Source organism: Diadema antillarum, unplaced genomic scaffold (assembly GCF_040938485.1).
Source record: "Diadema antillarum isolate AM-2024a unplaced genomic scaffold, OU_Dant_1.0 seq00000901_RagTag, whole genome shotgun sequence".
Classification (NCBI taxonomy): Eukaryota; Metazoa; Echinodermata; class Echinoidea; order Diadematoida; family Diadematidae; genus Diadema; species Diadema antillarum.
In genome coordinates, this window is record NW_027271761.1 from 464,441 (window position 1) to 479,772 (window position 15,332).

The following is a 15,332-nucleotide window of genomic DNA, read 5'->3' on the forward strand; positions in this document are numbered from 1 at the left end:
GCGATTGACACCAAAGACCCGGTAGGCTGCGTGGGGATGCATTGGTGTCCCGATTAATTCAGCTGCCCACCGGGGTACATTCGCACATGATTAACAATAAGGCACGTGCCGAAATGTGTCTTGCCCACAAATTATTGTACCACAACACATTTGTAAAAATCTAACTTTGATTGTTATAAAGTGGAATCAAAGCAAAGTGTTAGTACAACAAGAGCTTTGTAAAACAAGAATTATTTGCAAAGAAAAGAATTATGGAACAGTACATGTATTTCAATAATATTTGTGAAAATGTCACACGGTTGAAAAAAATGATGCACTATCAATTCATTATTAGAAAGAACATGATCGGAAAAAAAGAGAAAAAAATATTAGGTATAGACACAGTCAAACTTAACATTGGCCCCTAAAAGTTTGTTGACCCCTGTTTGTGACCTTTTACCTTGTGGTGACCTTCACCTCCACAAGGGACACCTACCGTTTAAGTTTGGTCACACGCGCCGTAAAAAACTTAACATTGGCCCCTAAAAGTTTATTGACCCCTGTTTGTGACCTTTGACCTTATGGTTACCTTCAACTCCCCAAGGGACACCTACCATTTAAGTTTGGTCACGAACGGACATACCAATCAAAAGTTATGAGCCATAATCGAAACGCGCCGTAAACGCTTAACATTGGCCTCTAAAAGTTTGTTGACCCATTACAATGTGCTGTGACCTTTGACCTTTTGGTGACCTTCATCTCCTCAAGGGACACCTACCATCCAAGTTTGGTCACAAATGAACATACTCAACAAAAGTTATGGGCTATAATCGAAACACGATGTAAAAACTTAACATTGGCCCCTCAAAGTTCGTTGACCCCTGCCTATGTCCTTCTTGTTTGGTAACATGTGTAACTTTGCATAAACACTCTTCTCTCAAAGTTTGATTGACATTAAAGCACTCAGTACAAAGAACATGTAATTTAAGTTTTTGTAACGTTACGGACGGACGACGGACGTCGGACAGACGCCGCAGGCGATCCCTTAGTCTCCCCTCACCTCCGGTGGGCTCGACAAAAAACCACTCCACTGTAAAACCAGTTTTCCTCTTCCCTTCTCTCCCTCTCTCATTTTTTTTCCTTGCATGAAACTATCGCGAATTTCGCAAGGAGTCATCTATTACTGTAGAAAAGAAAAACGCACGCGTAAGTGTTGGTCTACACACACCATGCAATGAATGCAAGTGGCTTTTCGTGAACGTCTCATGGCGCGAAAAGCACGTCGTCTCCATCGAGTCTCAAGCCAGGAATATTATTTTCTGGTTTCACAGTCGCAACAGTTGGTAAATATGCGCATCGAAATGTATACCCTCGTTAGAACGGTCAACTCTATAGTCGATAATAATCGGCTGTGTCGGATTTCATAGACATCAGAGAGAGAGAGAGAGAGAGAGAGAGAGAGAGAGAGAGAGAGAGAACTCTATACAATGTTTAAACCCTACAAATCCTACAAAAATTGTTAGTCTTACAAAAATTGAATTCTGTATAGTAGGGCAAATGGCTGTGATAGGATAAGCACATCAGTTCTTAAACATAATTATGTCATTTTGTATGTCATTTCGTCGACAAAATGTCCATTTCGTAACGAAATATTCCATGCGACACTTGGCGCCCCATGTATTTTGTCCATGGTTCGTGAATTCGGGCCCAATGTGTTGGTCTCCTGGGCCTTGTTAGCTTAGTGTCAAACTAATGAGCTGTGTGACTAATGTGAGCTGTATAACTCATGGGCTGTTTGACTGGTGAGCTGTATAACTCATGGGCTGTATGACTTGTGAGCTGTAGGACTCGTGATGGGCTGTATGACTCTTGGGTGTCGGTCTCGTGACGTGCACCCATAAAAAGCATGTCAAAGGGATAATTCAAAACGTTTGATATACATGTAGTTATACAATGATATTTTACTGAATAAAGTTGCATTTGTTTGTGGACAGTTGGTGGAGTTACACTCTCGCGGTTAGGGATTATCTATCATAATTGTATAGACAGCAATATGTTGTACATAATGACATGTCATCCAATGTTTTCGAGATCAACTTAGGGCGTGCCCAAGGGATATCAATGACTTCGTTAATTTGTCGTCTATGTCTATCTTATCATCTCATACTTTATGTATTTATGATACAAATATTTTTCATTCGCATGGTAATAAAGATAATATTAGGTTTAGTACTCACACTTACTGCAGAGTTAACAAATCATAATGTGTCAAACTGGTTTAGAAATGATAGATTATCACTTAATATTGATAAAATAAATTGTATTTATTTTAAGAATACAACTCACTTACAATGATTTTGCATACAACGAATGATCGATTATGCACCATTTGAACGTAAAAGTTCTATCAAATTCTAGTTATTCTCATCGATGAAAACCTTACCTGGAATGATCACGTAAGTTATGATACTTGCATGACTTGTATTTCCAGGAACATATAGGCATTCTTTATAAGACTAAAAGTTATCTTCCTAAACATACTCTTTTTAGCCTTTACAATTTCCTTATCCTACCATATATTATGCATTGTAATCCAGTGTGAGCTACATTTAGTGCGAAGACTACACTCAACTCTATTTATTCACTACAAAAGAAGGCCATTTGTATATGTACAGTGGCTCAAAATATTTAGCCCACACACATCCGCTGTTTTATCGGTTAAAACATTGAATCGATTTGATATAAATGCATTTCATTATTTCCTTCTTATGTTTTAAATAATTGAATAGTACTCCCAATCTCCTTTCACGAGATTTTCAAACTGAGTATAGTGATTGTTCATTCTTATCCCACTCGTACTTCGCAAAATTTTCATTTAGTAAATCCCAAGTTATTACAAAAATCCATAGACATAATGAACCAGACCTGTAGAACACACTTCCAGATTATGTCAAGTCATGTAAAACGTTGTATTCTTAAGGCTGGATTAAAACTACAGTATGTCACTGTCAGATTACAATCTGTGAATGCAAATATAGAATCTGGCTAGCACATGTATACATTTTGTTTTGTTTGATTTTTTTTGTGTGTGAATTAGATTTAAAACTACAGCAAATATACACAACGTTTCTGTGCCTATATATTTCATCTTATCTCCATTGCCTTCATCACCACCACCATCACTATCATCTACATTATCACTTTTTTAAAACCATCACTCTGTACTAATTGTAACTGTAATTTACCATATATTTGTTAGTATTCATGCACTAGATAATAAAACCTTATGCATTATATAAATAATGTTCAGGCCTCCCCCCCCCCCCCATTCCTCTAGATAAAACACGTATAATAATGTTATGTATATCAGGTTTTCTGGGCTGCAATGTGTTCAGGCATCGTTTGGCAATACTTGTGCATAATTTCTCAGGTCATTATTTGCAAATTTGGTAATATATGTACAATACAGTATAATGAAATTTTATATTTTGTTAATGGAAGTAATTTACAGATGAAGTAAATATGAAGTTAACATACAGCTATATTCTAGGAAATTCAACTCATATCCACGTTACTTCACGTAGCATGGAATAAAAACATTTTGCACATCATATAGAAGGAAGTTACAAGTTAATGGAACAAGCCTGATCATTAGAAAATTGAAGCGTAGGCCTATTACAAATTCTGACTAATTGAAAAAAATCAAGATTTTTTTTTTTTACGTGATATGATAATCACAATTGATGCAATATGAATTGGAATAGACATTATATCTTAAATCGTACCATTTTTTAACGATCAATGGCAATAAATCAGTGACATCAAATTAACAGCTTGTGATTCACAAATGCAGATGTCAAATATGGGCTTGTGTGTGTGTGTGTGAGTGTGTGTGTGTGTGTGTGAATGCATTGCAGGAAAAAGATATGTTTCAATCTCATTCCTTTTTCTCTGCCCCCCCTTCCTTTTCTCTCTCTCTCCCACACAGTACATACAAAAAAGTATGATACGATGACTACTTTCTTGTACCAACGGCGCACTAGCAGATTCAGTTTGGTAACTGATAATTAAAAACAATACAATAATTTCAACACAGACAAACACAGTCATGATAAGCATATTGTAAATCTATAGAAAATATGTTTTTACTCTTCAACAGTCACGAACATTTACACGTAATACCACTTTGGGCCAATGGGCTCTAATATACATACAAAATTCGAAAATGGGATCTCACGCACGGCGGTATCTCTACTGTCTAATCATAGACCTAACACACACGGACATTCATTGTATCGTTAATTATTTCGTGCACCCGTACATCTCAAAAGCGCCACAAAGACATTATTAGCATGCTTCACTGCTTTGATCCCATGATCGTCACCGCCAGCATGCCGGGAGAAGAACATGACGGAGATTCGAGAAATCTAAAACTATATGCAGAAGAAAATAACTCACAAAAATCAAGTAAAGTGAATGTGCAGTTGTGGTGTATGTTAGGAAATCATACCTCAAACAATTTCGCTTGGGAGAAGCAGGCAGTTTTTAAAAGAAAGCTATCATTTTGGCAGAATGATTGCCATTTCACTTTTCTCCAGCTTATTCCAGAGCAAAAAGGGACGGTAATGGTAGAGAACAGGTATATCTTGCCATTAGGCAAGGTCTTATGCGTGCGCGAAAATGTGCGAATCAGCAGTTGCCCATCTTTTGACACCAAATTTGTATTGAACCCAGGTTTGCTGCTCCTCATCATCTGTATTTATTCAACGACATTTCCGTCTGAAAAAGGCACATCAGCGAAACAAGACTAAAATGAGGGAAAAGATTATTTTGTTAGTGACGACAGAGTATGATCACAAAATCGTTATTGTCCAGACACCTGAATGTACTCATTAAGATGCACATAATCAGGTGTCGGCGACGATCATTACGCAGTGAACAGTCCGTGTATATTAGGTCCATAGTCTAATAAAGATGGAATACATTGTTATAATACAGACATGATGGGTGTAGTAAAACGTTTATTGGTAAGCTATTACTTTCGGAAGCCCGAACTATGCTACTATAGTATGTACATACGTTGCCACATGCATATTTTGAATAATGAGAAAAAGACTATATACATTATTTACAAATTAATGCTCATCATTAACTTAAGCATCTGTATGAAAACCGTTAAAAAAAATGCTTTTTACAGGAACTGAGAATAATTTGGCCATTTTTTAAATAGGTGTATTGCTATAAGTTTACTCGAAGAACGCACGACCAATAAAATAAGAAGATAAGATGATACATGTACAGGATTTCCGTGTATCAATAAGAACAGTCAACCCGTACCATTATTGATATCCAGTGGTATTGAGCTGCAGTGGTGGTGACGGAGTTAAACACCAATCCACGAAGTTTATATACACCTGATGGGTTGCGGACGTGATCTGTAGTTTATGAATCCTCGAATAAAAATCAAATCTCTCAATCAGCAAAGTGAGCGAAATGATTGAGCAGAATGAATCACATTCATTCATCCTCTTCGCATTGCAATTATATTTCTATGGATCTAGATATTGAACGAGAGAATCCTGTGAAGTGCGCATGCACGTTTCGTTTGTTTCTATACCCATAAATGGTAGCGGCACTACAAAGTTATTCATATTTTATGGAGTATGTGTGCCAAATTTAGGTTCAATCTGAATTTCTTTTTCTTTTACTTTCCGAACAAAATAAGATAAAATGTGTGGGGTATTAATTTATTTTCTTCAATAATATTGTCTCCCTATAGATCGCAACTCCTGCTCTACATACATGCATCGGATCAATAATCTCTTGCTTTCAAAACAAATGTGGTCATAATTGTAATTTGATTTTAGTGGGAAGTTACCTTGAACAGCACAAGGAGTGGGGTGGGGGTAAACAAATGAAATTCGCAATAGCCGGTCTTCGTTTGTTTATTAAGGTATTGAAGTCTTTATACAGTCACCATGTAATGCGATAATTCTTATGTCCAATTGGTGTCTGTTATTTACCAAGGGCTATGCTTTCGTGTAGATGTTTGTAAACTTAACAATCTCTCAGCAATCCCCCCCCCCCATTCTGTATATATTATGTAAATTCACATTTACCCGATGCAATATTTAGATGCAGCAAAACAATGTCATATAGCAGTGACGGATCCAGAGGGGGGCGCACCGGCGCACGCCCCCTTTATTTTTCGTTAAAAACAAAAGAAATAAAAAGAAAAAAAAATGAAATGAAACCCAGAAGTGGCACCAGAAATATTAGTCACGCCCCCCCCCCCTTTACAGAATTCCTGGATCCGCCCCTGATATAGTACATGGACGGCATTGCAACTTTTGATTGTATACCTAATGAACAAAAAAGAAATAACGAGAACAAAAGAACCTATAAATGAATTGATGGGAAACGTGAACCAAAAGACGAGGCGACGGTGATACGAGGAGTGAACGATTATTCGACAGACTCCACGTTCTTTGGCAGCTCGGCAGATTGTAGCGATGGGTGCTCACTGAGCTGCTGACTGGTAGCTCCACCGTAGTCTTCACGTGGGGTCTTCCCTTGTCGAGAGGATGCCTTGCTACCGCCTCGCCCGCGACCGCGTCCGCGACCGCGACCACGACCCGGACCAGACCTGGCGGTCGTCGCCTGGCTCGGTGCCGCCTCGCCTCGATCCAGACTGCTGTCCCTCTGACCGCCATCCTCGGTGCCTTCTGCCGCTCGAGATTCTCGCTCACCGCGATCTCTGCTAGCGTCTTCAGAGCGGCTCCGTTGCCGGCCGCCTTCCGATCGGCTGGGGCGACGCGATCGCCTTCCGCGTCCTCGCGCTCGGGTTCCCCTGCCGCCGGATTCTCCTTCATCGGCGTTCCCTTCACCGCTGCGGTTACCGGTACCCGCAGCGCTTGCCGCAGCGCTCGCCGCACCACTGGCTGGGCCACTACCTGGACCGCCAGCCTCCTCATCGCCCCTCTCACTGCTCTTCGCCCCACTCTTCTCGGTCCTGGCAACGCTCTTGGCAACGCTCTTCCCGCCGCTTTTGGCGCCGCTTTTGGCACCGCTCTTGGCGCCGCTCTTAGTACCGCTGGCATCATCTTTCAAGGCGGACGAAGAACCGGCGTCATCGGGGGGTACGCCAGATGGTGCTCCGCTGCCACCTACTGGTACACCCGATTTGTTCTCGATGACACCGATGCGAGCATCCATTTTGTCCAGTCGATCTTTGTTCTGCAAAGCATCATGATAAAGTTATATTCAAAACGTATACATTTGCAAACCTGTGGAAGAGAACACATTGTGCTGTGTATAGCTACAATTTTCATCTCGCAAATACCGTCAGGTGCATAATTTCCTTTAATATAATCGTCGTAGAGGGGTCTCAGTTGTTGACTAACAGTGCAATAGTTGACCTGAGTCAACTTGATAACCAGTCTGCCAGTAAAGGATTCTCATTTAATGTACCCAAGAGATACCTAATTTATACCGCGGGTTCAAAAATTCAGTGTATTCATGTGAAGAATGGTACAAGGCATCCCACCGTAAATATAACAGGGGTGATCCGATCTAAATACATGTATAATATCATCAACACTTTTTACAGTCTTCTACACCATATCGATTTTCTTTGGAATTTTAATGCAAGTGTGAGTTTCACTCATTGTTCGTGAAACTGCCTTTCATTTTGTTTGCGCTTACACATTTTCACGCGCCTTTTTTGTTCCCTTGCGAAGGTATAGGCACATTATTGGGACACAAGTTATGTAATAGGGAAGAAGTTTGGAAACCTTAGAGTTAGAACTATAACATGTAAGATATCTAATCACAATATCATAAGCATAAATAGGCCTTCTTGTCTTTTCTCCTGAATTCAAATGCAAAGTTAATGGAGAAAGCTTCTCTTTGTTTTTAACACCAGCTGCCATTCGTCCGTGTTCTATCATATCAAACATTAATTTTGTTATATCACAACGTGAAAGTCAGATATACGAACTATATTCTTATCGGTTCTAATAAAGAATTGAAATAATGCGCTCCACAAACCATATACACGTATATGTATCTACATATATATAATTATATACATATATATGTATGTATGTATATATATATATATATATATATATATATATATATATACATATATATGAAGGCAAATTATGTTTCAAATGTCCTTTGCAAATTTCTTCTGATCGAAGGTTTCCACAATCTGGAAAAACTTCTGTGAAAATCTTACGTAACAGGGTATCCATCCACTTCTTTTTTTTATCTCTCTCTCTCTCTCTGTGTCTCTCTCTCATATTATCCCACACTGACGAAACATATACACGTACGAAATAACTAAACATAAAGACAGAACAATCTTCCAACGGATAACGATAGTAATGAGAATGCCATAACCCAGGATGTACGAGCATTGCGCGTGATACAACCGTCTCTATAGTAGCAATTACGTGTATGGACAAGTTGATATATATACGTTGCATGCTGGACATTGCTTATATTTCACGCAACGTTTGACTGAATGCAAGTGTACTTAGCAACTTTTGTGGAAAAAACAACAAAATTCAGCGGGATCATACTCGTTACAATGATAAGCGACATCACTTTAACTTGCAAATTTCACCAAAGAGCGATGTACGGAAACAAAACGCCCTTTAGGCAAAGTGACTGATAGAGTTACCATTCTATTCTCATTGTACATTGTATTGACAGACGTAGGTTTATATCTGGAGTAGATTACTCATCTCTATGTGAAAGACACAGAGGTCATTCGTAAACGCACATCCATGGTGGATAGCATTCTCTCGACCAATCAAAACAAACCGTGATACTTACGCAATATCCACAGACGCGTTGGAGAGAAGGAAGGGTGCGTGGACTGCAAATAGGAAATGTCACGCGGCACTTCAGTCACATTAGTACACTATAAGCGATTACTGTGACTGGTATTTCAATTGTTTTGTAACTATACGGTGCACATTATTACTAATCTCTACCGGTAGAGAGCAATTACTATACGTGTATATCAATATCTTGTAGATCGGCAAGATTTTATCACCCTGTACGAACACAAGGTTGACGAGTTGTTATCATCAACATCATACAAGGGGAAAACTTCTTTGGAACTGAAAGGGATGGTATAGTTTTTGTTGAGATGGGGATTCACATTCAAAGCTTTTGCAAGATAATTAGAAACGGCTTGTATTGAAACATGTATTAAAAACATGCAATTTAAAGAGGAATTACAGGTTTATTTGATCAAAACTGGTTTTAAATGGCTGAGATATCCAAAAACAAAGTGGTCCTCATAAGTGTGACCTACCTTTTATTAGGACAACTTTGTTTCACTTACTTTGTTCTACTTGGAATGCATCATCAAAAGTATTTTTGATGAATTACTACTGTACTGTCTTAAATTGAAGAGGGCGTTAGTAAGTACAATCTTAACCACATGGTGTATGAGTTGTGTGATTGAGTGTTAGTAACAACAACGGTAACAAACCAACGGCACTGCACACGTGAAAGCAAAGAACACGCTTATGCACTGTGATACACCTTTTCTATTGGAATCATATTTTATTACATAAAATAGGCTAAAATACCTGATGATACGCATACATGGCATTGTGCGTGTAACTACATGTTGTATAATATGTATCAATATAATTTGTTCTGAAGGTGATAAAGCTCAAGATTTTTGCATATAAAGTCTTTGCAACAAGCCTTTCAATTTGAAATATTTTCATAACACATTGCAACTGCTGCACAATCTAGCATAGCAATCTCACTTTAAAGCACAACATTGTATGAACATTGTTATCAGTTTAGAAGTGTTGTTGGCATACACTGTATCTTGACATGTGGTGTATAAGTACAGCGACCTCGGTTTTCACAGCATGAAAGAAGGTAAATTACCATGATCCTAACATCAGCTTTTGACTTTGGTCGCAATACCATTACATAGAACTATTACTTCAGTCTTGGGAGCTATTCCACCACCCGGGGTCTGTTCCACTAAGCTCTACACTCGATCCTAAGTTCAATTCAACTGATCTTTTGGACAATGTTGGAATTAATCGGCCCTAAGAATTTAGGAACAGCTTCACTAAGCCACTTGGAAACAATATACACTGTACATGTATTGCCCCTACCTTGCCACCATCTACAGTACATCTTGTAGCCTTCCCAACTTGATATATATGATCTTAATCTGTCCCAACTTTGGGGGCATTGTTAGGCTTGATATACAGTAGGTCTCATGCTAGTGAAACAGGGCCCTGGTTACCAGGAAAAAAAAAACAAGAAGAAAACTACACAAAATTATCTGCAATAAAGAGTTGTATGAATTAAGTTGCCATGTTGTGTGTAAATACGCATGCATATGTCTATGAGGGATCAATTAGTCCACGGAAGTTAGAAACTGTTTCATGAAGTCATTTGGGAACAATCTCTTGCACCCTACCCACCTTTCCAAGTTCTAGAATACAAGCACATCTTGAATGTCTATGTATCTTTCCCAATTAGATTTGATCTGAATCTGCCCCAACTTTGGGTTTATTGTTAGACTCAAAATAGTTCCCATGTTAATAAAGCAGGGGACCTGGTTCATGACATCTGTATTCAATATCTGACAATATGGATACAGCTACCCTATCATTAAAACATGCCTTTTTCCTTCCACACACTGTGTGTAAGTTTGTTTTTATGCCACCAGCAATATATATGTAACTACTTCCGCTTTACAATGTCGGAAATACATGTACTGCACAGCCAAGACATGACAGAAATGCAGCCTCTTTATGTGTGAATGGTTTGAAAGTTTGCATGGTAAATCACAATGTAAATGAGGAAGAGAGATTTGTGGTAATACCAGTCTCTTTCATGTTGATAGTACACTTTTTTCTTTTTTTCATTACTGACTTGAAAATCGTCATTGTGTGTGAAGGAAAGGAGGAGCAATTTTGTAGACCCATTTCTTCTGGTACATGCAACATGAAGAAATTATCAAAGATGCAGTTGCAATCATGACCTGAACTCTGCCACAAGCATTGCCATGTACGTATTGCAACATTGTATATTTTCATTGAAGTTTAAAGACTTTATAAACACAACTTAGGCACCTGTCCCTTCCTTCACATACAAAGCTCTTAACAACCAAATACTTCTGAATATATATATATATACAGTACAACTATCAAAATATGATTAATCGCTTTAACACTGTGTACATGTATATATATATATATATATATATATATATATATATATATATATATATATATATATATATGTATACATCAACACACACACACAGCTTTTACAGTCACTGGTACTCTTATTTACATATCATATTGACTATTTAATAATGCACTTAAATAGGCTCTTACCTGTACTGCATACAACAAAAAATATGTTTCCACTGTAAAAAGAAGACTACAGTGTACTATAATTCTTTTTTTTTAAGTAACTGGGAAACTGCGGTGTTAAAGAATATGGGAAGATATCTCGTCAAATATATTTCAGACACACTAAAACATCAAGGTGATTGAGTATTGAAGTATAGATAAGGCTGACAGAAAAAAAAAATAGCAACTAAAGAATGGACAACAAAAGCGAACTGGTTTAAGCACTTTACAACCCTTAATAATTATCCAGATGTGGCATGTATGTATAACATACCATGAGTAAATATAATTCCTCAAATATGGTTTGTGGGAAGCCTTGAGTTTTGAAGCAAAACAAAATAAATAAATAACCATTACAGTTACATCTGAGAAAAAAATATTTTTTCATTATCTCTCATCAAACATTGTAAAACAAAAGCAAAATGGAAGTTAAAGACCTATCTGTAATGAAGGGGGGGGGGGGGCGGCACCCAAAATCACAATCAAAAATCATGTGAAAGAACTTTTCTTTTAAGTCGCCCAAATGTGGGACATCATGTCCACTGTATTTCTAAAGGAAGATATCACACAGGATGACTGTTGGAGAAATGTGTGCATTCAAGCCAAGCCACTTTTGTGTGTCGAAAATTTCAGAACGGATTAATGCATGCTCCTTTCCCACTATCCTATGGAAGCATGATGTTCTAATTTTCAAACTGAAATAAAATTGCACTGGTGTATCATATTTTCTTCAAACTCAAAGCAACATCATCTAGTATTCTTACACCAGCCACACAAAAGCTTTTATGGAACATGTCAAACATGTTCAAATCAGCTATTAAAGGAAAAATATTTACTGTTGCGAACATTTAGTCACTGTAGGCAGGTTTTGGTCATTTTGAGTTGCATGGCAAAAATCATACCAAAGCATCTACACACACAGCGAACCAATGTGCCATACCATCATCATAAGCTACAGCGGGCGCGGATGGGAATTATGTAAATAGCATATACAGTATATATTTATATACAACATCTTTCTTTCTTTTTTTAATCAAGATTTGGATTTGTCTCGCTGAATTGATGAACCGTTACTGTCATACATACAGCCTATTGAATTAATCTATTGGGTAATGAACTGCTGGTCATTGCAATAAGTTGAATACATTGTACTGACTATTACGCACCAAGGCAAAGAGCACTGGCCTCGTGCAATATCACAGCACTAAATAAATTGCTATCAACACTGAATTCTTCTCGAGAATACACTTGTAATTTCAATGGAATCCTAGGGGAGTTTACATATCACGTAATTTACCATCACAATAATTTCTTCAAATCAAGTAAAACTCCTTAATTCATAAATGGCACAGCTTCATCAGTTTTCCCAACAGACCAAGGAAACTGGACTTCAGACTGGTGGCAAGCTCATCTGATAATTTTCACTTGTGCCAAATACAGAACAAAACAAAAACAAACCTTACAGCTTGCTAAACCTGTGGAGCCCTAGCTACATTTATCTATCTTATTTTATTTATTTGTTTATTTATTTATTTATTCATTCATTTATCAATCTGTTTATTTATTTATTCATTTATTTATTTATTTATTTATCTATTTGTATGTTTCAGTAGGGTACCTCTGTCAGTGGCTACAAACACTGTTATTCTCGGTGTTCGATGGAACTTGATGGAGTTGAACCCCTGGTATAGTTTGATCTAAGAGTTGGAGAATTTGTAGTGAGATGTCATCTATGAGATGTTAAACAAAAGTGCACTTATACAAGACTCTGCTGCAAAAAAAAGAGTCAAAGTGGAATTGACGTGAAGTCTTATCTGCAATTAACATTTGGCAAGATTTTGATTCTTCAGTTGCCTCTCATGAAATGTAGGCTTACACAATGAGATGTCAGAAAATATGTACATGAGGATATAATGTACAGAATCAACATTTTTGGCACCTCTACACTGCAGATAGGTGAAGGCTACTTTCTTGTTTCAAGGTTTTACATTAAAGACTTTGGATAGCTGCCTATAATCTACAAGGACCTCGTAAGAACTTCAAGAATTTTCATTCACAGGGTTTTCACTCTGTTCACTTCAGGACAGAAATCATTCCAGCACTAGGACAACTCCTACATGTACATTTATCAATTAACTGTTATTCATATGCATCACAAGCATTAATAAAAATTTTACTCATTCTAGCATGAGTACCAGAAGAACTGAGTCAACACTTAGATCTGGATTTGAACACACACACACACAAACATATTAAGACACGCACGCTCCCACACACTTGATGCAACTAAGCTTGCACATGCATGGCTCATACAGCTGATACTGCTTCTCATGCTAACTGTAATCTGCACACAGTCATCGGACTGTGAGCCATTTGTACAGTTGGTCAGCTTGGCTTTCTGTCTGAGAGTGCAATTAGCCTTCTACAGGTATTAACGTACCAAGACAAAACATACCAAAACTCTATGATATCTTCCTACTCAGGAGTTGATTCAAGGTGCAGTTTTCATCAGGTTCTTACTATAAATCTTCATAAACAAAATACTGTTGGTAAAATAATGGACTTTGTCAAAAAAACAACAACACCAATTCACACCACAACACTGTAGCTGTTACAAGCACTGCTGCAAAGTGAGATGTCATTGATTATCACCCCTACAGAGGGCTGTTTTCCTTGTAGGAAGAATACAAAAGGTAAGATCTTTTTTCTGCTCATGTCCCTCAGTCATTTCCACCACTGCCACCTGCATCTTTGTCATCTTTATCTTTGTCTTTGCTATCATTATTATTCTTTTCCCCATCATCTTTCTTATCATCTTCCTTGTTCTTCTTTCCGCCATCGTCTTCTTTGTCGTCTCCTTTTGATGATCCCTCCTTATCATCATTCTCCTTATCCTTCTCTTCCTTCTTCAGTCTCTCGATGATTGGTTCCAGCTCATCTTTAAATTCCTCGAGGACCAGCTGAAGGTCACGTATCTCTTCCCGTCGCTACGGTAATGCATCACACCATTGCACGGCACACCAAGAGTGAGAGTTACGGCAGAGGAAGGAGAGGAAGTGCGGGTCAAAAAGTGAGAAAGTGGTGGGAGTTAGTTGGTGCACTGTTCTCCTAAACACAAACATCTCCGTGACTGTGTAAAATCTTGTTAGTTAAGTGTTCACAAGTTAATCTTCTTACAAATAGTACAAAAACCAGCTCACAAAACACTCAACATTTTTCGACGAGATGACACACCTGACTGATAAAACATCATGCCCTCTTTCTTTTTTGTGCAACTTCCTGTCATGCTTTCACTTCTATATCACTAATTCCTGACACACTCCCTATCCTCAGTTATTTGGGTGTAAGCATCTCAGAAATGAATGAAGTTTACTTTGTGCCCCTTATTCTTAGAAACTCCACTCCCCCTTAAAAACAAACAAACAAACAAAAACCAACAAACACTTACAAAACATCAACATACTCTCTACCACGATAATACGTCAACTAGGATTTTGTATATGTGCTTATTTATCTTTCTAGAGCATAGTCCCACTCATAGGCACCAATCCACGTTCTGCTTGCACCCTTTTGGTGTCATTTACATTCTCTGCTGAGGTGCAACACTCATCGATCACGCAATCTCTTGAACAGCAACACTTCCGGCTGTTTCATGGTCAACTCACCGCTTTGGTCTCACTCTCCACCTTCCTGGTCAGATGGACCCTGACCGTTTGGACACTGCTCTCCACCTTCGCCATCTGCTCCTTGACCTATGGGATTATGACCACACAGTACTCAAAAGTGACCAAGGGGTGAAGGTATTGCATTATCATATTCACTGAAATGTAATGAAAATTGAAATAAACCAATATTGTTTTGCACCTGAATCTTGAGCTATTTCATACTTATTTCTAAATACACTTCTCTTCATCACGATACAAAGTATGTATGCGATCA

The 15,332-nt window shown here is 38.1% G+C and overlaps 1 protein-coding gene across 1 annotated transcript in view; it reads right to left on the reverse strand.

The window, feature by feature from the left end:
• Positions 1–14,109: 14,109 nt before the first annotated feature.
• LOC139741092 (coiled-coil domain-containing protein 154-like) overlaps positions 14,110–15,332 on the reverse strand; it is a 39,124-nt gene continuing 37,901 nt past the window's right edge. Inside the window, exons 17-18 of the mRNA XM_071651682.1 lie at positions 15,059–15,145; positions 14,110–14,380 (exon numbers count right to left, since the gene is read on the reverse strand). Of these exons, the coding sequence (XP_071507783.1) occupies positions 14,114–14,380; positions 15,059–15,145 (354 nt within the window). The 3' untranslated portion in view covers positions 14,110–14,113. The remainder of the gene's footprint in view (positions 14,381–15,058; positions 15,146–15,332) is intronic.